General features: G+C 36.8%; 1 protein-coding gene across 4 annotated transcripts in view; it reads right to left on the reverse strand.

The window, feature by feature from the left end:
• The window catches only part of SLC10A7 (solute carrier family 10 member 7), a 251845-nt gene that overhangs the window by 222045 nt on the left and 8338 nt on the right, over positions 1-21462 (reverse strand). For 3 of the 4 annotated variants that reach the window (XM_065877675.1, XM_065877676.1, XM_065877674.1), the window contains exons 3-4: positions 17183-17319; positions 11740-11815 (exon numbers count right to left, since the gene is read on the reverse strand). In XM_065877675.1, coding sequence (XP_065733747.1) covers positions 11740-11815; positions 17183-17319 — 213 coding nt within the window. Of the gene's footprint in view, positions 1-11739; positions 11816-17182; positions 17320-21462 lie in introns of those variants that run through there. The other variant, XM_065877677.1, reaches the window with a different exon arrangement.

The raw sequence follows: 21462 nt of genomic DNA on the forward strand, positions 1-21462 counted from the left end.
TGAGCTATTTGTAATGAGATGGATAGACCTAGAATCTGTCATACAGAGTGAAGTAAGTCAGAAAGAAAAAGACAAATACCGTATGCTAACACATATATATGGAATTTAAGGGAAAAAAATGTCATGAAGAACCTAGGGGTAAGATAGGAATAAAGACGCAGACCTACTGGAGAACGGACTTGAGGATATGGGGAGGGGGAAGGGTGAGTTTTGACAGGGCGAGAGAGAGTCATGGACATATACACACTAACAAACGTAGTAAGGTAGATAGCTGGGGGGAAGCAGCCGCAAGGCACAGGGATATTAGCTTGGGGCTTTGGGACAGCCTGGAAGGGTGGGATGGGGAGAGTGGGAGGGAGGGAGACGCAAGAGGGAAGACATATGGGAACATATGTATATGTATAGCTGATTCACTTTGTTGTAAAGCAGAAACTAACACACCATTGTAAAGCAATTATACCCCAATAAAGATGTTTAAAAAATAAATAAATAAATAAATAAAAGAGTCATTTCCAAAGTTCATAGCAATGCAGTAAAGATTATGCTTGTTTCCTTTAGACTGACAGACGCTAAGCATCTTCATATGAAAGATACACGGATAATGTAATGCTCTGTTACGAAGCGGACAATCTCATAGGGAGAAGAAATTGAGAAAGCATAAAGATCTACAATTAACACAATAAAGTAGATCATATTTCACCGGGAAGTAAACAGCTTAAAATGGCAGATTACCTCCTCTCATTTATATAAGTCCTTATATATTTTTTCCCAAAGTATATTCATCTAAAACAACCCTGCCTACATACAACTGATTAAAAAGCTGAAAAAGAGAATACCCAAGATCACAGAGCTAGTTAGCGATGGGGCCAAGAGAAGAAACTAAGTCTTCTCAGGTTTAATTTATTAGTATTACCATAATTCCATGGTTTAATAAATTATTGAGACTAAGTCTCCTTTTTCAATAGTAACAACTTTATAAACACATACAAATATATATGTAACTAGCATGTAGTCAATGCACAGATAAGCCAAAGAACCTAAAAAAGGTGCTTGCCCAGAATTTGGAAATGAAGGTATAAATAATCAAATTCTCTATAACGAGATACAACAAATGTGAACATTAATCAAATAAGATTAACCAAGAAAAAAGTGATGAGTGTGCTGTTGTTTAGACTAGTGTTTCCTCAAAATCACTAATGGACCCAGGGTACCTCCCTAAAAAAGGAAGTTTGATTATTAAAATGTAACTAATAGAAATAAACCAAATTATTAAAAAGTGTTTTGTTAGTCATAATATATGCAGACAATCTGACATTGAAAAAGAATTAGATAACAAATGTCCAATGTTTACAAAGAATTGTTCAAAGGACACATGGTACCTGATTGTTTCTGTGGTCTGTTTGTTTGTTAGTTACAATGGAACCCGGGGTGGTTTTCCAGGCATTACAGTTTAGAGGAAACATCCTGCAGGTCTGTTCAGTCCTCTTTATCTGGTTCTAAATTCCCAAAGCAATCTTTCCATAAGTAACTTGACTTCCCGTGCCCTTTAGTTCCCAGAGCGGGTAATCTCAGATATCTGACATGAATATTCCATGTTATGGTAAGAAATATTTATACAAAAATGTTGAGGATCTATAATAAAAACTAATAAACTGGGATTACCCAGTTTGTTAAATTTATTTAGACACCTGCCATCTTGTAAACTTATTTAAACACCAACCTTCTTATATTGCAATTTACTGTTTATGCTTTATATCACTTACTCAACTGAAAATTCTATGAAGGTACGATATATAGGAAGCTATAGTAAGTACTCAACATGTATTTTTGAAGGAATGAATGAACAGAGTAAATGAATAGACTTAGATCAAACTTTGAGGAAGCAATGATAATGACTCAGAAAACTAGGTGATTTCATCAGTGACAAACCTCTACAATGAGGATAATGCTGATGCTTGCTTGATACGTGCCCTCACAATTTATAAGTACTTCTGCATATGATTTCATGAGATCCTTGTAAGCAATTTTATGAAATAAGGATGCAAAGACTATTGATCCTCAGATGAGAAAACCAAGGCTCAGAAAGGTCCAGGGCTTTACCTGGTGACCACTCAGACCACTAGGTGAGTGATGGCAAAAGCAGGAATCAAACACCTGCTTGGATTTCCTGGCAAGTGTATCCTTTGCTAAAAGGTCAGGTGGCCTAGCAGCTCAGGTGTGATGCTGCACCCAGCATGTTAAGCTGGTGTTGTTTAAATACTTCTCAACCAAGATCAGGACTTGTCCTTATGTCTGAGGCAGAGTTGGACCCAAAGGTGGGGGTCAAATGACTTCAGCTGTAGAAAGAAGGGTTCGGAAACAGGAATCTGGCGATGCTGAACAAGGTGTTTCAAGATCAAGTCCCTGGAAGACACTCCCATTCAGATGGGAAAGGAGCCAGGTAAGAAGAAAAGGAGTGATGAGAAACATAGGAAGAGAATTAGGAGAGAAGAGGGTCAGAGAAGCAAAAGGAAGTTGGAAGCAAGTAGGTGTCGTGTCACAGGTTGAAGTCAGGTCATGAAGGATGAGAACGGGACACTGGATTTGGTGAACAGACATCACTGCCGGCCACTGAGAGGACCCATTTGGTTGGAGTGGTAGAAACAGAAGACAATTTGAGAGGCTTTAAGGGGTTAAATGAGAGAATTCTAAGTTACACACAAAAATCTTGGGAAATCTAGGTATGTTTCAAGCCAGTTTTATAACAGCTTCAAACAAACCCAGTCAACTCTTTTGAGGGCTCCTAAGAATGCTAACCCAATCCAGATAATGAGACTAAAGTTAAAAGGTAGAAATGGAAGACTAGTAGGGATATGGAATTTCTTGTTGCTATTACTTCCTTTCTTTCATCTGTCAAAGAGGAAAAACTGGAGCTTCCCTGGTGGTACAGTGGTTGAGAGTCTGCCTGCTGATGCAGGGGACACGGGTTCGTGCCCCAGTCCGGGAAGATCCCACATGCCGCGGAGCGGCTGGGCCCGTGAGCCATGGCCGCTGAGCCTGTGCGTCCAGAGCCTGTGCTCCGCAACAGGAGAGGCCACAACAATGAGAGGTCCGCGCGTACCACTAAAAAAAAAAAAAAAAAAAAAAAAAAAAAAAAAAAGAGGAAAAACTGTTACCATTTCTCTGAGAGCACAGGAGGCTGGAGGGTAGAAAGTACACATAGGCCAGCTTGCAAGAGGGCTCAACACTGACAGGCTTTTCAGGCTGTACAAGATTGCTCCAGGAGGCCAGTAAACTCCCACTGCAAGCAAAAGCAGTGACCAAGCCCATTTAACAGGAGAGAAATGCAAGGTACACAAAAGTCCAGTGATGGCTGAAGCTGAGACAGTGACTGACAGATCAGATTTCCTTCTCACTTCAAGTCCTCTCTCTGCTGATCAGATCTACTCTAAATGCCTTTATAAATGTTTCAGTGAATCTTATCTTCATGCATTGGATTAGCAAGATCAACTCCCCACTGATAATGCAAAATAACCCTGAAATGTTTCATGCCTTGCTGATCAGCCAGAAACTGAACTTTCCGTCTTCATTTGGACTGTGACGATCTTGATCTTTCACCTCTAGCAAAAATCTTCTCATAGCTATAATTTTAAAGTTCGTAATGAGTGCTTCATTTGCTTTCCAAGCAGATTGGACACCTTTTTTAAATACACTCAGACTGCCATGACCTTCGTCAATGACTTAAAGAGTTCACCACATGTAATAATTTTCTTTGCTCGGGAGACATTCTTAAGTTTTCTTTGAAGAGATCTGGGCAATAACTCCATCGATGAAATTAAGCGCATGTGCGCGCACACACACACACACATTTTCAACTTGTCACCTTTCTACCATACCTGAAATCAAAACTTTTCCTTAAAATTTACTTGGAATTCTGCATGACTACCAAAGGGTTCTAAAATCCTTCAGCCTGTTAACTAAAACACAATAAAAACGTCAGCTAAATCTGTTTACGCTAAAAGCAACACACCATCTTAACTCTAGACTAGGCAAGAGGACAGCTTAATGCCTACAGGAACCAACCACAGTCCATATCCCCAAATGGAACTTCTGGCTGCCCTACACAGCTGAATGAGACTGAACTCACTTGGGGTACATTTTGGTTTTTTTCTACACTAAGGAAAAAAACAATGATTTTAATGATATGGGCCAATGTAAAGCCATTCTACTCTGTTTTGCCTACTTTTGTGAGGTTTTTAATATGAAATAGAGGTTTTGAATAGTGTAACATGACACTGAATGTAGGCTTCTTGAAGGCAGGCCCCAGATCTTACTCTCCTTTTTTATTCCCTAAGGTAAAAGGCAGTGTCTACATAAAGTGGGTGCTAAACTACTGTTGACTAGTACATTCTATTTCTAAAGCTGGATGGTGGGCACAGTGGTGTTTATTATTATGCTTTAAAATGGATATATATGTTTTTTATAGATATGATATTTCATAATTTTTAAAAAGAGGGAGAATTCTGAGGCCCATCCACTACACATTCTAATTCAATAGGTCTAAAGTGGAGATAAGGGATTTTTTTTTTCTAATCACCCCAGGTAACGCAGATGTGGGCGATCTATAGAATTCACTTTGAGAAAAACAACAAAAAATAAATAAATAAACAGACCAACATAAATAACATGCCTGTTATCAGTACACTGCTATTAGTGGTGAAGGTGTTTTACTTTCCTGGTTCAAATTATCAGGCTCAGACTTAAACACAGAGAACATAGTATTTAGCATAAAATATTACCCTCAGATATGCCTGGAAATTCCTTCCTAACTTGCTCTGGTTTTCCTCTATTATAATTCTTAATGCTTTTGCTTTCCTTTTCTTTTTTCCTTCAGATATCTGAAGATAGAAATCCTTAATTACATTTCTCTCCTACTTAGTTTATTGCCCAGACTAACAAAATCTTACAAAGTTATACAGCTTCGCAACTTTACTTGGAAATTAAGACCTCATATTTACTTCATATTTTGAGGAAGGGCTTTTAGCTGAATCCTTCCGTATCTCAGTTTGCAAAAAAAGAAATAGAGGTAAAAGGAGACAGTGCATCTTTTCCCAAACCCTACCTCTCTTGCTTTTTCATTAAACAACAGTATAAGTGTCAAATGAAATAAAAATACCTCTATAACAACAACACAAAACCCACATGATACCTTCTCTCCAAACTTAGGGAAATAATTTTCCAGTTTTTTTTTTTTTTAAGAAACGCCTTTTATAAAAGAAATCCCTGTGGTAGTTACTATAACGCAGAAGTTACTTGAATTTAAGCACAATGATTTTCTTAGCAAATCTCATAAAGTTTAAAACCTATGTAAGGCTTTTGGAAAAAAAATCATGTCTTTTACCACCTAACATTACATTTGGAACAGAACTGTATACAGTTTTAAACAAAAAATATGTGTTTATACTATGTCTCCCATGTTAGAATAAAAAACATTTTGACCTATCTTCTTTTTTATACTTGGCAATGTAATTAGGACAGACAGACACACACACACACACACACACACACACACACACACACTACCATTATCGCCACCAATCAGACCATGTCAACATCATACACTACAATCCTGCAGGTTTGAAAAACTGCATTTAAAACACTGGAATGAATAAATAACAATCACAAAAACGAACCTAACCAAGTTTCCAATACTTAATTGAAAGTAGTTTAAAATTTAAAAGCCACGAAATAAGACTGCCAGTCAGCTATAACCTCAAACAGTCTCACTTTAATACCTAAAGGATATGCTGGCATTCCAGTGTACATGCATTGTTATACACATACATTGAGTTCCCTCTGCTCCTAAAAATGATTATACATTTTAATTGGCTCACTGAAACAAAAACAATCTAAGTTATAAAAACAGAAATTGGTTTTGAACTTTAACAAAAAGTAAAAAGGCTATTCTCACCAAAGTACAAGATGTGAGTTTAAGGGATGCAGTAACTTTCAATCCATGACAAAAACCTTTCAGTAACCAACAGTTTTATGGAAAAAAGCATTTACAATGAGAGGTATACAAGTAACAGAAAAAAAAAATTCCTTCTAAGTTATACAACAACTTTACAAAATAAAATGAAGAGAATCATTTCAAATGACACTATTGTATCTGCATATGTCCCCAAAATCATTAAATACAAATATGCTACACAGTCGCACATTTTAACATACGAGAGCATATGCTAAACATGTGTACAGGTATTAAAAGATATATATATAAGTGTTTGAGAGCATAAACTCAATGTCAATAAGTTTAATAACACAAAATTTGGAAAGAAAAAAGTTTTCTTACATGTATAAACACTGCAAAGAATGGTCAGCTGGAAAGAACAGTGTAACATGGAAATGTGCCCCAGTAATTTTCCCCCCATGCTAAAATCCATGTGGGTACATAGCCGCTGTGTGTGAGACGGAGCAGACAACCACGGTGAAGTAGAATCGAAACCTTCACCTAATGGCTCCTGACACTGCACTCCGCTTTTGGATCTTTTCATTTACATGCACCAAAAAATTTATTTTCTATCCTTAGTTTTTTCCAATATATGATACAAAAGATTAATCTTCCCTTACATTTATTTCAACAAAAGCCTATATTCGGTTACCTTATAACAGTATTTTAGAAAACCATGAAACTTAAAATTATCTAGTATTTTTACCTACAGATCATTTTCTTCCATAATCTGACATAAATATAAAATAGTCTATTCACTGCACATCGGAAGACATGACCAAAATGGACTTTGAAAGCTTCATTTCTGAAGCTCAATGTTCAATATTTATGAAAAATTGTGTCTTATTCCCCAGGACTTCAAAAACGCTTGACAGGGCTTCCCTGGTGGCACAGTGGTTAAGAATCCACCTGCCAATGCAGGGGACACAGGTTCAAGCCCTAGTGCGGGAAGATCCCACATGCTGCAGAGCAACTAAGTCCCTGTGCCACAACTACTGAGCCTGCGCTCTAGAGCCTGCGAGCCACAACTACTGAGCCCGCGTGCCTAGAGCCTGTGCTCCGCAACAAGAGAAGCCACCGCAATGAGAAGCCTGCGCACCACAACAAAGAGTAGACCCCGCTCGCTGCAACTAAAGAAAGCCAGCGTGCAGCAACAAAGACCCAACGCAGCCAAAAATAAAAATAAATGAATTAATAAAAATTTAAAATGACAATCACGAAGCTGCACAATATAAACATTTAAAGAACTAGAGACCAATGATGCTAGAAAACAAAGGAGATGTTCACAAATTCAGCATTATTAACATGCAACATTAATGTAAATAATTTAAATATCTACTGGGGAATGAACATGTAGATACAATTTCAAATGTTATATGTTGATGTCAAGAAAATGAGTGAACTTTGAACTTCTGCCAAAAGTCATTTGAGAAAGAAAAGTTTTTTAAGGGAATCACATTAGAAAGAAAGAGATAAATGACACCTTTAAACCAATTACCATTAGTCTCAGATATACCACAGGAGACCCTTTCCTCAAATTCTTTCAAGGCAATAGAAAGATAATCATAGCAGGTGCTAATCCAAGACTCCAATAACTTCTCTACCTCACTAATTATGTGGCAACTGAAAGAATTACTTGGCATATTGAAATGCTGGTTAAATCCAACTATCTGCCAATTCCATTCCTACACCGAGAAGTTAAATGTGGCTTAGAGAAAACACGCATCCATGATGCCTGGCTTCACTTTAAATGCATGGCTTGGTTTCAGCTGGGTCCTTGGTGCTGCCTGGCAATGCTACCATCTTCTCCAGTTGACTCACTCTCCCCATCTACATGGCAATTCCGCATTTTCTCCTCTCATCTCGAACATTAATAGCACTTACCCCCATCACCACTCTCTGCTGCTGAGAAAAGATGAAAGCCACCAGAAAAAACTCCCAAGTGTACTCCTTCTACCCATCTACGTGGATCTATAGCCAAGCACCCTGCCTTCCCTCTTGTTATTATGAACAAGTGGTCCAAGCTCCTACTGAAGCTCATACAACCCAATACCATTGTCTCCCACTTGATCAAATAAACTACTCCAGCACTCTCTCTTAAATCCACAGCTTGCTCTCTGCTGTACGATTTTCATCATGATAGAAATACACTGTCCTTTCTGCATTAAAAAAATGTATCTTGAGCCTGCATCCCTCTCTAAACATAGTCCCATTTCTCTATTCCCTTTTATCACAAAGGACCTCATAACAATGGCCTAGACCTCCTCTCTCTAATTCTTCTCTTCCTGTTTTCCTTGAACCCACTCTACAAGCTTTTGCCCCTACGCTCCAACAAAACCACCCTGGTCAAGGTTACCAGTAACCTCCACATACCTTAATTCAATGGTCAATTCTCGGAATTCATCTTACACAACTCACATCAGCAGAATTTGATACCGCTCATCATACCCTCCTCCTTCAAACCCCTTCTTCACCTGGCTTCCAGGATACCATGCTCTCTTGTTTTTTTCTTCAGTCTCACTAATTATACTCTCTGTTGCCTTTGCTGGTTATTCCTCATTGTCCTGACCTCTTAATGTTGGAGGGTTCCTGGACTCAGTCCTTGAACCTCTGCTCTTTTCTATCTATGCTCTCTCCCTAAGGAATCTCATCCTCAATCTTGGCTTTAAATACAATTTATTCACTGATGACTCCCTAATTTATGTCTCCAGGTTTAGGACACTCCCTCACCTCTCAACCCCTGTAACTCTAATTGCTCACTGACATTTTCGTTTGGATATGTAATAGGCATCTTGACACATCAGAAAAATAAGCTCTTGATCTTTACCATATGGCTGACATTACAAGTGTTCATCAACGTCCAGCTCCCCTCCCCTTCAGGGCACAGGAATGACAACCCATGATAAGACCACATGACTTGTTCTGGCCAATGTAATGTGAGCAGAAGTGCCATATGTCATTTCCAGCCTGGACATGATAAGCCCATTGTGATTCTCCAATCTATCTCTTTCCGTGCTGTGGCAACTGAAAATGTTTTGTGTTCCATCCAGATGGTGTACTTCAAGACGTGGAGCCAACCAGGCTTCCTTAGTGATGGCAAAGACCTTCCCACTGACCAACATGGAACAGGTACCATTAACAAGAAATAAACTTATATGCTTAACAAGCCATTGAGATTTTGGAGTTCTTAGTTATCACAGTATAGCCTTGCCTACCCAGACTAAATACCCCCCAAAAGCGGCTCTCACGTAGTGGTCTTTTCTATCTCAGCAAACTCCATCCTTTTAGCTGCTCAGTCAAAAACCCTGAAGTCATTCTCGACCCCTTTCTTTCTCTCATACCCCACATCCAATTAATCAGCATACCCTGCGCCTTCAAAATACATACAGAACCCAACCACCCTTTACTTCTTCCACTACCACTCTGCTCTTCAAAAGACACTGATAAGAACATGAAAAGACAAACACAAACTGGAAGAAAACACTTTAAAAGCATATAGATAAAATGAAGGGCTTGTATCCAGAATATATAAAACTCTCCAAGCTCATCAATAAGAAAACAAAACACCCAATTTTTTAAAAAACAAAATTTTAATAGACATTTCCCCAAGAAAGGCATGGATAGCAAATAAACACATGGAAAGATAAGAATGCTCACCACTATTAGTCACTGGAAAATGCAAATTAAATTAAAACCACAATGAGATACAACTACATACATATTAGAATGGCTAAAATTAAAAAGAATGACAATACCAAGTATTGATGAGACGTAGAACACAGCAATTCTCATACATTGCTATTTAAAATGTAAAATGATACAACCACTTTGGAAAATATTTTGGCAATTTCTCAAAAGTTAAACATACACTGGTGGTAAAAGAAGAGTGTTTATATATTGACAGATATGGTCCACTCCAGAAGCTGTTTATAGATGACTTATATTTATTGGTGATTCTTCCCTTGGCTGAAAGGTGCTAAAACATACACCTATTAGATGATCCAGCCATTCCACTCCTACGTATTCTCAAAAGAAAGAAAGTATATGTCCACTTAAAGATTTGTACACAAATGTTCATAGCCCAAAAGTGGAAACTGCCCAAATGTCCATCACCAAGTGAATGGATAGTCAAATTGTGGCATATTCATACAAAATACTACTATTCAGCAATAAAAAGGACTGAATTACTAATACACACAATATAGATGAATCTCAAAATAATTATGCTGAGTAAGAGAAGGAAAAAAAAAGGAGTACACACTGTGTGATTCCGTTACAGTAAGTCCCCTACATACAAACGAGTTCCATTCCAAGAGCGCATTCGTAAGTCCATTTGTTTGCAAGTCCAACAAAGTTAGCCTAGGTACCCAACTAACACAATCAGCTATATAGTACTGTACTGTAATAGGTTTATGATACTTTTCACACAAATAGTACATAAAAAACAAACACAAAAAATAGAAAACATTTTTAATTTACACTACAGTACCTTGAAAAGTACAATAGTACAACAGCTGGCATACAGGGGTTGGCATCGAGTAAACAGGCAAGAAGAGTTACTGACTGGAGGAGGGAGAGGAGGTGGGAGAGGATAGAGCTGTCAGCAATAGGAGACGGAGAGCAAGGTGCAATTTCACTCATGCCTGACATCGATGGAACACACGTTCGCATCTTTGAAAGTTCGCAACTTGAAGGTTCGTATGTAGGGGACTTACTGTATATAAAACTCTAGAAAATGCAAACATCTATAGTAACAGAAAACAGATCAGAGGTTTCCTGGGGAAGACAACAGGAGGGAGGGATTACACAGCGGTACAAGGAAACTTTTGAGGGTGATGAACACGTTCACTATCTCAATTGTGTTGATGATTTCCCAATGCATACATGTGTCAAAATGTTAAATTGCTTTAATTTGTTCAGTTTATTGTATGTCGATGATACTTCAATTAACTTTTTTGTAAAAGGAATATAGCAGGTACTGAATAAAGTGAATAAAGACGAAAACAGATGCAAAGAAAGCAAAATCCTAAGAACGAATTGCAGTGGGAACATTTATATCCTCCCTCATTCTATAGCATTCTTTTCTGAATGATAAAATATTAGTGGAAAAGGAGGAATAAGCTACTACAAAGCAGAGTCCCTCAGTATAAAGTCGTAGGGTCTTTCAGCCAAGAAAAACCACCTATAAGTAGCTCCCGAAATGGACAACTGCCACCCCAATATACAAGCACTCTTCTTTGGCCACAGTTTCCTAGTAGTTGAATAATTTCTTTGAACTCATCTTAGAAACCTGGCCTAATTTCTCCTTTTTTATATCATCTTCATTTGCCATTAAACTTATATTGACCCTTTTCCCATGAATTAATTTGCTACAAATTTTTTAAGAACTAAGGAATGGCCACGGCAGGTGTCCTCAGTTGATGAGTCTTGGATGTAAAAGTCCCTTGCCTTGGACTCACTGTCTTCTGTCTCCTCATTTCCCACTGAGGTAGAAAAATCACCATCCCTATTTCATTCACCTCCCTTGCTCTTCTCTTTGAAATCCTAAATTTCATTCATTATTGTCAATTTTAGCATCATCCTAAACATGAATTCACCCACTTCTTTCATAAGCTGCTATGGTTATATGTTTTCTGTGACATGACTCCATCATAGAATAGAATAGAATAGAATAAAATAAAATAAAATAAAATATAAAATAAAAGCAGAGCACCCACTTATGTTTAAACAAAGTTAACCCTGTGACTTACCTCATTTCCACCAACTGCCTTGGTTAAAATCACTGCAGAAGACACAGGGGGAGGCATGCAACCTACTGTCTGCAACCTGAAAAAGAAAAAAATAAGCAACTGTAAGTAGGCTTTTGTTTTCAATTATAAATAGTTTTCACTACATTCATTCTAAAATAGCAGAGCTGAGTAAATGAAAATAGGAGAATGTTTACTGATGCACACGCCCTTTTGAGTTTAGACAATTCTATATGAGGCAACGTGGCTTAACAGAAGCTCTCACTCCATTCCACAGACTTGGGTGATTTTATTTTTTAAATTATTTAAGGTCTTATACAATTCAAAAAACAGTCAGGTTATGGTGAGTGTAGTCATTGAAAGATAACCAAAATGGTTAATCATTTGGCAAGTGTATATAGTCAGTTATTTTCAGGTATCTTTTCCTTACATTTTTTATCGGAAGGTTTTTGGCAAAAATAAAACTTTAAAACCTCTTGCAGATTCTTTTCCACATAACAGCAATTCTCAAACTTTCATCTCATAAAAGACATTTTCATGCTATTGTAATATCATTATAAAAATAGGCATGAAACAATCATGTACTTCTTAGATTCAGACCCTATAGTAAATTCTAGTGCCTATTCTAAATTTGGTTTTTATTAAACTATGTGTATACTCCCAAGATCGTGACAAGAATTCTATTCTCTTAGTTTAGAATAGAAAACACATTGCATGACAAGCAAACGAAATTATGAGTAGTAAATCCAAGTATTAAAGATAAAAAACATTCCTCAGCATTCATACAGAATATATATTCTGGGGACAAAGCCCAACTAAAGTGGAAAGTTTATACAAGGAATCAAGGACACAGAGTATCTGACTAATATTTTGAATGTAGGATCACAGGTCATTTTTATTCATTTTTGTAATAATATATTGTCTAATCTTTATGCAATGAATTTATATTGGCTCTGAAGTAAGAAAAAATTAAAAGTTTTCATTAATTTTTGACTGAAAACTTAAGAAAAAACCTTATAGGGAACTTCCAGTTCAATTCACTTTAACACAGTCTTCTTTTAAGGTCTGTTTTCCCAAGTGATGCTGAAGTAGTCTGTCTGATTATGAATTCCCAATCTCTGAGCCTCCCTTGTAATCATTACCATCAATATCACTAATATTACTGAGATTTTACCATCTGTAGTAAATACTGTTCTAGACACTTTACTCATTTATCCCTCACAAGTATTTAAGATAAATACTATTATTATTCTCATTTTTACAAAAACTGAAGTTAAGACAGGAGTTAAATATATGACCAAACTCACAAAATCACCTATCTTGGGTTAAACTTTTATTCTGTAATCCAGGGCCAAAGCCTTACCAAGGCCACCCCTCCAGGCTCTCTGCCTTCTGGCTTCTCTACCACCAGTACAAGGAACAGGTCCTCTCAGGTATTTTCAATCGAACTTTTTCAAACTTTCCCTCTCATCTGGCCTCTTCCCCTCTATGTACAAAGAAGGAGAGTTCTCCGTATCTTAAAAAAAAAATCTCTAAGATATATACTGAATACATATACTTTCTACAGGTAGGACACTACACAAGCGTATAAAAAAAAGTACAAGACATCATTCCTGCCTTCAAGGAGGCAGAATATTCAACATATAAATGTAGATAACTAACCTCAAAATTAGTACTGTTGCCTCCTCAGGATGTAATAATACTTTTTCCACTGTGGCTCACTGTTGTGCTCTACCTCCAAGACCCCAAAGCTCATTCTCTCTTTACTCCCCTGGAATCTGACTTATGCCCCTTCTAGTAAAAGCAGTAACCTTATAAATAACCAGCAATCTCCCAATCACCAAATGCAACATCCTTTTCCCTGTATTCATTCTCCTTTCCTCCTTGCTTCTCAAAGCACTCTATTCTCTTGGTTGCCATAGTACAGTACCATTCAATTTATCTCCTGTCTTTTAAACCAGCCCATTCAAGTATTTTCCTGTCTTCTTCTCAATCTTATTTGCAAATCTGAATCTATATGAATACTTACAAATTTCTATTGCTAACCCTAACCTCCATTCCCAAATCCGTAGCTGTCTATGACTGCCACCATAAATAAAACATGTCTAATGTTGAATTTATGTATTTTCTAAGAAATCAATTTTGCCTCTCAATTAACCTATTTCTTCCAATGGGACAGCTTTTTTCCTAATGATCCAGTCTGAAACTTTGGAGTTAAGTGGAGCTCCACTCACTCTTAACAAACCAAACAATCGCCACAACCAACTTTCCATTCTTTTCCACGACTATTGTCATCATTCCCCTTCAGATGCTTTTCGCCCAAGTCTGGACATTTCTAAATGCCTACTCAGTGCTCTCCCTACCTTCACTCTTTCTCTTTAACACAGCAAGGTAAGGAGTGTGCGCTCAGAATACATTTATCTCAGTGATTTAAACAGGACCTTGATGTAGAAGTCAGCAATTCCCTCCAGTTAACATACTAAGTGTGTACTCTCAAATTGGGAGGGGAAGGGAGAAAAAGTGAGTGAAGAAGAGCTTTCTCTAAGTGAGGTAGACTAAGTTTGTACTCTGTTAAGTTTAATATCCTGAGCTGAGAATTGTATGCTTTTATTTTTATTTAGCATACTGTGATTACAAACTCTACTCTGCTCTGCTTATATACCCAGGACAATACTATCAGATAATCTTCTTTAATGACCATTTTCTAGCATGTTGTTCTCTTGTTTAGCACATTTAAGAACCCTGCGTCATCTACAGATTCAAACTCAAACTCCTCAGCCCAGTAGTTCCAGTCTTGCAACTTGGCCTTAAGGAAGCTTTTTATCTTTGTCTCCCACTAATGCCTCATGTTTGAATTCTCTTCTTTAGTTCACCCTTGCTGAACCTCTTCCCCTTTAACTGATTACACCACTTATCTAACAAATCATATGATGCCCCATTTTATTGGTTACTGTTTCATATATATGTATATATATCCTACATATCCAACTAAACTGGAAGTTCCCTGAATACAATGAAAATGAGTTAATATCTTCCAATTTCTTGAGTGCTCTCTACAGGGCAGATAGTTGGTAAATACTGGCTCTCTATATGCATCATACCTTGTTGCTCTAAAATGATGTCATCACATTTATGTAGCATTTTATGCTTTCTGGTGAAATTTTATGTTCATTCTCTCAAACTCGACCCGGCCAAAACAGCGCTCTTTTTTTCCTGCTCTCATCCCAACCTATTTCTCCCCCAGCTAAGAAAATGATGCCGCCAATCGGCCAGTGGCTCATACCCCGAATCCAGACTCCTCCCTGTCCTCTCTCCACAACCTATCCACCCATGGATACTGAGAGCTCTAATTTTAAAATATATCCTCCATACATCCATTTCTTTCTTCTGAGCTGCTCCCTCATCACACTAGCCTCCAAGCTGGTCTCCTAGTTTTCTCTCAGGCTCTTCTACTATCTGTTCTTCATACAGGAGCTAGAAGAATCATTTGCAAACATAAATCAGAACCATATTACTCTCTCATTTAAATCCATCCTGTAGCTTCCTGCAGCACTCGAAATAAAAACTGATGCTTTACAAGCCTACAAGGCTCTGCATGACCAGGATCCTATCCATCTTTCCAACCCCAAGTCACATTATTTGTCCTCTATATCATCAGGCTTTGGCCATCACTGTCACTTTCCTGACCCTAGAAGACACCAGGCTTGTTCCAGTCCTTAAACATTTTGTTTCCTTTACCTAGAACATTCTGCCCCCAGAACTCTGCAGTCTAAATTGATCACCAGCCTGTCCTCTCAACCATTCATATCATACAGCTTTACTTCAGATCACTTATCTCTATCTTGATCATCTATTTACTTATTTATTGACAATCACACCTAGAGTGTCCTTGACGTGCAAAACTAACTTGCCAATTTTGTTCACTGCTGTTTCTCCAATACCTATGATAATTCCTGGCATATAGAAGGAGCTGAATAAATGACTTGAATAAATGAATGAATAAGTGACCTCAACTGATATCCCCACAGCATTACTAAGCAGGCAATAAAAGTATGATTATCCTCACTTTATACACAGGGAAATTGAGGTTCAAGACTCTTCAATGACTTTCCTAAAAGTCACATAGCAACTTAGGGACAAGGTCAGAGTGCAACCTTTAGGCTTTAAGTTCAGTGTTACAGTTTTTATACCATGATGCTAAAATGTGGTTAGTTTTAAACCACTTCAAATAATTTTTAAAAATCATTAAATCCTTTTAACAAACATGGCAACATTTTTAATGGGAGAAAAGACTCTAATAAAAATCTATTGCTCTATTTACAACAGTCAGGACATGGAAACAACCTAAGTGTCCATAGACAGATGAATGGATAAAGAAGATGTGGCACATACATACAATGGAATATTACTCATCCATAAAAAGAAACAAAATTGAGTTATTTGTAGTGAGGTGGTTGGACCTAGAGACTGTCATACAGAGTGAAGTCAGAAAGAGGAAGACAAATACTGTATGCTAACACATACATATGGAATCGAAAAAGAAAAATGGTTCTGAAGAACCTAGGGGCAGGGTAGGAATAAAGATGCAGACGTAGAGAATGGACTTGAGGACACGAGGAGGGGGAAGGGTAAGCTGGGACAAAGTGAGAGAGTGGCATGGACATATGTACACTACCAAATGTAAAATAGCTAGCTAGTGGGAAGCAGCTGCATAGCACAGGGAGATCAGCTTGGTGCTTTGTGTCCACCTAGAGGGGTGGGATAGGGAGGGTGGGAGGGAGACGCAAGAGGGAGGAGATATGAGGATATATGTATAGCTGATTCACTTTGCTTTACAGCAGAAACTAACACACCATTGTAAAGCAATTATACTCCAATAAAGATGTTAAAAAAATAAATTAAAAAATAACATGAAAAAAAATCTATTGCTAATTCAATTATCCTATCAAACATAAAACAGAACAAGGGAAAAAGTAAATGTTTGTCCCCTCTATATATTTTTCTTTCCTATGCATTTTAAAAACACATATTATAGTCAGCCAGTATCTGTATACATTTGGTAAGATATAGAACACAAACGTTAAAGCACCCAATCGACAGCCTACATTACACACATGCACACAGACCTTACATCCTGTAGTGCCTTCCATTTTTCTCCCAACAGAAAATTGTCTCTCCTAGAACCTTATCATTTAGCAAGAGTGTATATTTTAAGACTCTTGTTATAAAATTCTTTAATGCAGTTCCTTAGTGAAACACTATCACTTTAAAGAATAATAATAATGTTAAAAGTGTTTTTATTTCCTTATATGACACATAAGCCCTTTTGTGTACAGTTACCACAGAAATAATAATGTTACTAAAGATACCCCATTAAAAGTGGACCCTTCAAAATATTTAAACATACCCTTTTTTTTTTTTTTTTTTTTTTTTTTTTTAAACATACCCTTTTAAAAGCCATTCATTGATGGGTGTGATTGACAAAAGCTGAAGAAGAAGCCATATTGCTGCTGGGAAGAATGCAAGTGTAAAGATCTGAATAAAAAGATGTAGTTTTATATGCACCAAAGCACTTGTCAGCTCCTGTGAAAATGAAGGACACAAAATAACAAAGGTAAGAAAACTATTTCTGAAGACAGACTGCTACCAAAACAACATCACATGAATTAGGTTTTTTTTTTAATTGAGATATAATTGACATATAACATTATATTAATTTTAGGTATACAACATGAAGATTCATTGTGTATACTGCAAAATGATCACCACAATAAGTCTAGTTAATATCCATCAATGCGGAGTTATTTCAGAGCTAAAATTTTTACCTATAAGCACATGCATAAGAGAAAGACTTTAAGAAAAAAAGAAGTTAAAAAAAAAGTTCATGATAATTATAAAGTATTTTTCTATAAAATTTCTGAAGCATTCTCATTTCTTTCAAATACAGTCTATTCCAACAATTCAGATTTGTAAAATTCTGGAACAGGACTAAGCTACCTACCTTTACACTAGTAGAGATTTCAGAATTGTTGATACTGCAAACAAACTATTTTAAACAAAATCTTGTTTAAAAATTTTGGCAGGACCTAGAATTTTAATTAAATTTGACAATTAACCTCTACTCATTACACCAGACCTAGCAAGGCCTCAATTTGGCAAGATGTTACTAAATCTACACACAAATCATAATTTTTAAAAATGTTTTCCCCAACAATATTCTACATTTCAAAAGGGATTTTTTTCCCAAAATCTACTCACTAGATTTCTTTATTAACATTTACTGAATAGCAGCTCTGTGCCATGCTCTGAGCTTGCCACTTTATGTATGTTATCTCATTTAATCCTGACAACAACCCAGTTAGGAAGATATTATTATCCCTATTGTACTGATGAGGAAATTGAGATTGAGAGTGAAGCCCAGAATCAAACCCATTTCTGGCATTCTATCAAACCCACTCACTCCTGCTTCTCCCACCATGTCACACCGCTGCCCCAGGAGAGAAAAGATTCGCATGAATCATGACACACCAGGCACATATTGTAAGTCTCACAGCTAAAAAGGGATACTTGGTAAACTTTGGGATTTCAATATGTACAAACCAACAAGTGTTTACATTTGAATTTCTTTGAGTTAAGTGGTTATTCAGCAAAAATAAAACAAATTCAGAAAGTAGTAGAATATAAAACATGCAGGCAGTCATTAAACACATTCAAAGTTGCCAGAGATTCACTGGTTTATAAACATAGCACTGTCATGTCCCCCACCTCCCTTAGTTCAAGTAAGTCATGAACTAGCCTCAGAGACATTAGCCAAAGTTCACGGTGTAATAAACAGTAGGTTAATGCAGACTCATTCACTGGTCACCACTTTCTACAATCTGCCTCATCAGTTCCCACCATTAATCTCCCTTCATGTTACACAGCAGCTCCAGTTTAATCACAATGCGTCCCTAATGGCATCTATGGAACTTCTGGAAATCTGGGTCTAATGCAGGACAACTGGGAAACACTGTGCAGACTGGAAGCCACACTGGGTCCATGGATCAGAGCTAACATAAAAGGAGCCATCTTTACAATGAACCAGAAATTGCACCCCAGAGAAAACTTGAGCACCAGCAGTTCCAAGAATTCTCAGCAGTCTTGAAACCAAATCTCACGCAAATACACTCAGAGGCATTCTTAAATACCAAATGAATATCAGTGGGCTTTTTATTTTCAAAAAATGAAAATAAAATGATTAGCCAGAAGGCAGTAACACAGGCATTTGCATACACTTCTCATAGGAATATAAAACGCTGCAACTTTTCTGAAAAGTAATTTGGGAGAATATCTCAAGGACTATAATAGGATTCATACTCTTGGACCCCGAAATTTTATGTCTAGGCATTTCTCCTAAGGATAGAAAAAGTGGTTACAAGCATTTATATATAGAATTGGTTGATAGTCACAGCATTATCTATTACAGTAAAATCTGGAAACAACTTATATGTCCAAAAGTGAGGAAATAACTAAATAACTTAAGGTAGCAACAGAGTGTTAAGAGTTATTAGAAACTATGTTAAAACTGTGTAGACAAGGATGTAGAAGTTCAGGGTCTCTCCCTACTTAACCAACAGGTGTCTCACTGGCACAGACTACGTAGACCAACCTAGCAACTCATTCCTTCAGGCGGCAAACACTTACCCAGCACCTGACTCCTTTCTAGGTACTTGGACTATTTCTCACAACTCAAACTTCACATATCATCTGACCCAGCAATCCTACTTCGAGGAATTAATCCTTCATACGTATTCCCAAATGTAGGAAATGACGTATTTTTAGGTTATCCTTTGCAGAATGTTTAGAATAGCAAAACCCCATAAGTTACCTAAATGCCATTCAAGAGAAGATGAGGAAAATATATCAAGACACATTCAAAAATGGAATATTTTTCAGCATCCAAAAAGAAACAGGGAGTTTTTTATGTGTTGATATGAAAAAACCTCCAAGATATGTGTTTTGAGTAAAATAAGGTAAGGTGGCAAACGGTATAAAACACCCCAGTTTGACAGGGGCGGGGGGTGATACACATATGTATGTTTTGCATAGAATATCTCCAGAAAGACACACAGAAACTGTTAACATTGGTTGTCTCCAGAGATGAGAACTGAATATTTAGTAGAGGGGTAAAAAGAAGACTTCTCATCGTATATACTTTTGTACCTTTTGATTTATGTTCATAAAAGTAAATAAAATATAAATTATCTTATTTTCAAATATGAAGAAAAATTAAATGAAATATATTACATGGAAAATTACTATTATACACTGTCACGTATTAAAAATAAAATTGTATGTGTGTATGTATGTGTATATTTATGCAAGTATGTGTATACATATATACACATATATACATATATACAATTTTTTAAGTATTTTATTTTTAAAGTAGTCTCTATATAAAAAATGGGTTTAGGGAAAAAAGGGCTAAAATACACACAAATGTTAACAGCAGTTGTTTTTATTCTTTCTAATCTTTCTACATGGGGAAAGACTACTTTTGTAATCATGAAAAAAGTTATAAAAAGTAAAATGTAGTTAGAAAACACTAGGTGATCTGAAAAATGACAGTAGAAACAACTGATATTGTATCAAAATAATGGAACAGTAAAGAACCCAGCAAAATGAATCACAAGGGGCCACTATGTTGGGTCCTCAGGGACTTCTTAACAACAGGGAAATAACAGACATGAAGTGCTTCCAAGAAAGATTTTCAAGACTGTCACAAAAACCCAGTGTTCTATATTTTCTATACCTTCTTCATACAACCTTAAAGATAAAATAAGCTTGCACTGGAAAAGAAAAAGCAAGTAAACACTATAAAATTCAAAATAGTATTATTCCATACATATCCATGTAGAATGGAGGGTCACATACTCAAATAAATACCATCATGAATAACTGAAGAGTTGATTCCACATGACATCTTATTTATTCACATGTAATACAGGTCGAATCCCATTAAAATAAACTTAAGGAGATACTCCACATACCAGGGCCTCACTGACAGCATCAAGAATTGCTTAAAATCAGAGGCTCTGACTGGGACTTAGAAATATTTTCATTACATACCAATTTCCCTCCTAACCCTTATTTGACCTTTATTGGATTTGCTTTCTGAGGGTCAGCCTCATAGCTCTGGGCTGGAAACAAGCAGCAAGAACCTCAATTTTAGAATTTGCTATATTTATTTCTGAGCTGATGGGATTTTTAAACAATGATCTGTTTAGGAAAATAAAGGAAAGCCGGTATATTCTGGCCTAGTGGGGACCCTTTTCACGCCCTGAGTTTCCTGCTCATCTTTGCTTCTGTCCCGAGCCAAGTTCAAGTGCACAAGGTGGCAGTGCCTTGTGGCCACAGCTGCTAAACAGGTACTTGTTTAAATGAGATTGGTCTTGTAACAGTCTCTTAAGTAACAAATCCTCTGAAACTGTAGATTTGAAGTTCGCTAAATATAAAATATATTTCGAATGTGACCTTATTTCATTTCACTACAACAAAATTTCAGAAACCACTTCAACAGGTATGTCACAAACTAGAAATCAACAGTCATAAAACCGAAGACTTAGCATTAAATCTTTTCAGCATGAAGTATTAACACAGTCCTTTATAACTTTAATAAATGAACAAAACAAATTTTAGAATACACATCATTACATCAATGTATAAGTAATACTACATGAAATG

The sequence above is a fragment of the Phocoena phocoena genome, chromosome 5 (assembly GCF_963924675.1).
Source record: "Phocoena phocoena chromosome 5, mPhoPho1.1, whole genome shotgun sequence".
NCBI classification, from domain to species: Eukaryota; Metazoa; Chordata; class Mammalia; order Artiodactyla; family Phocoenidae; genus Phocoena; species Phocoena phocoena.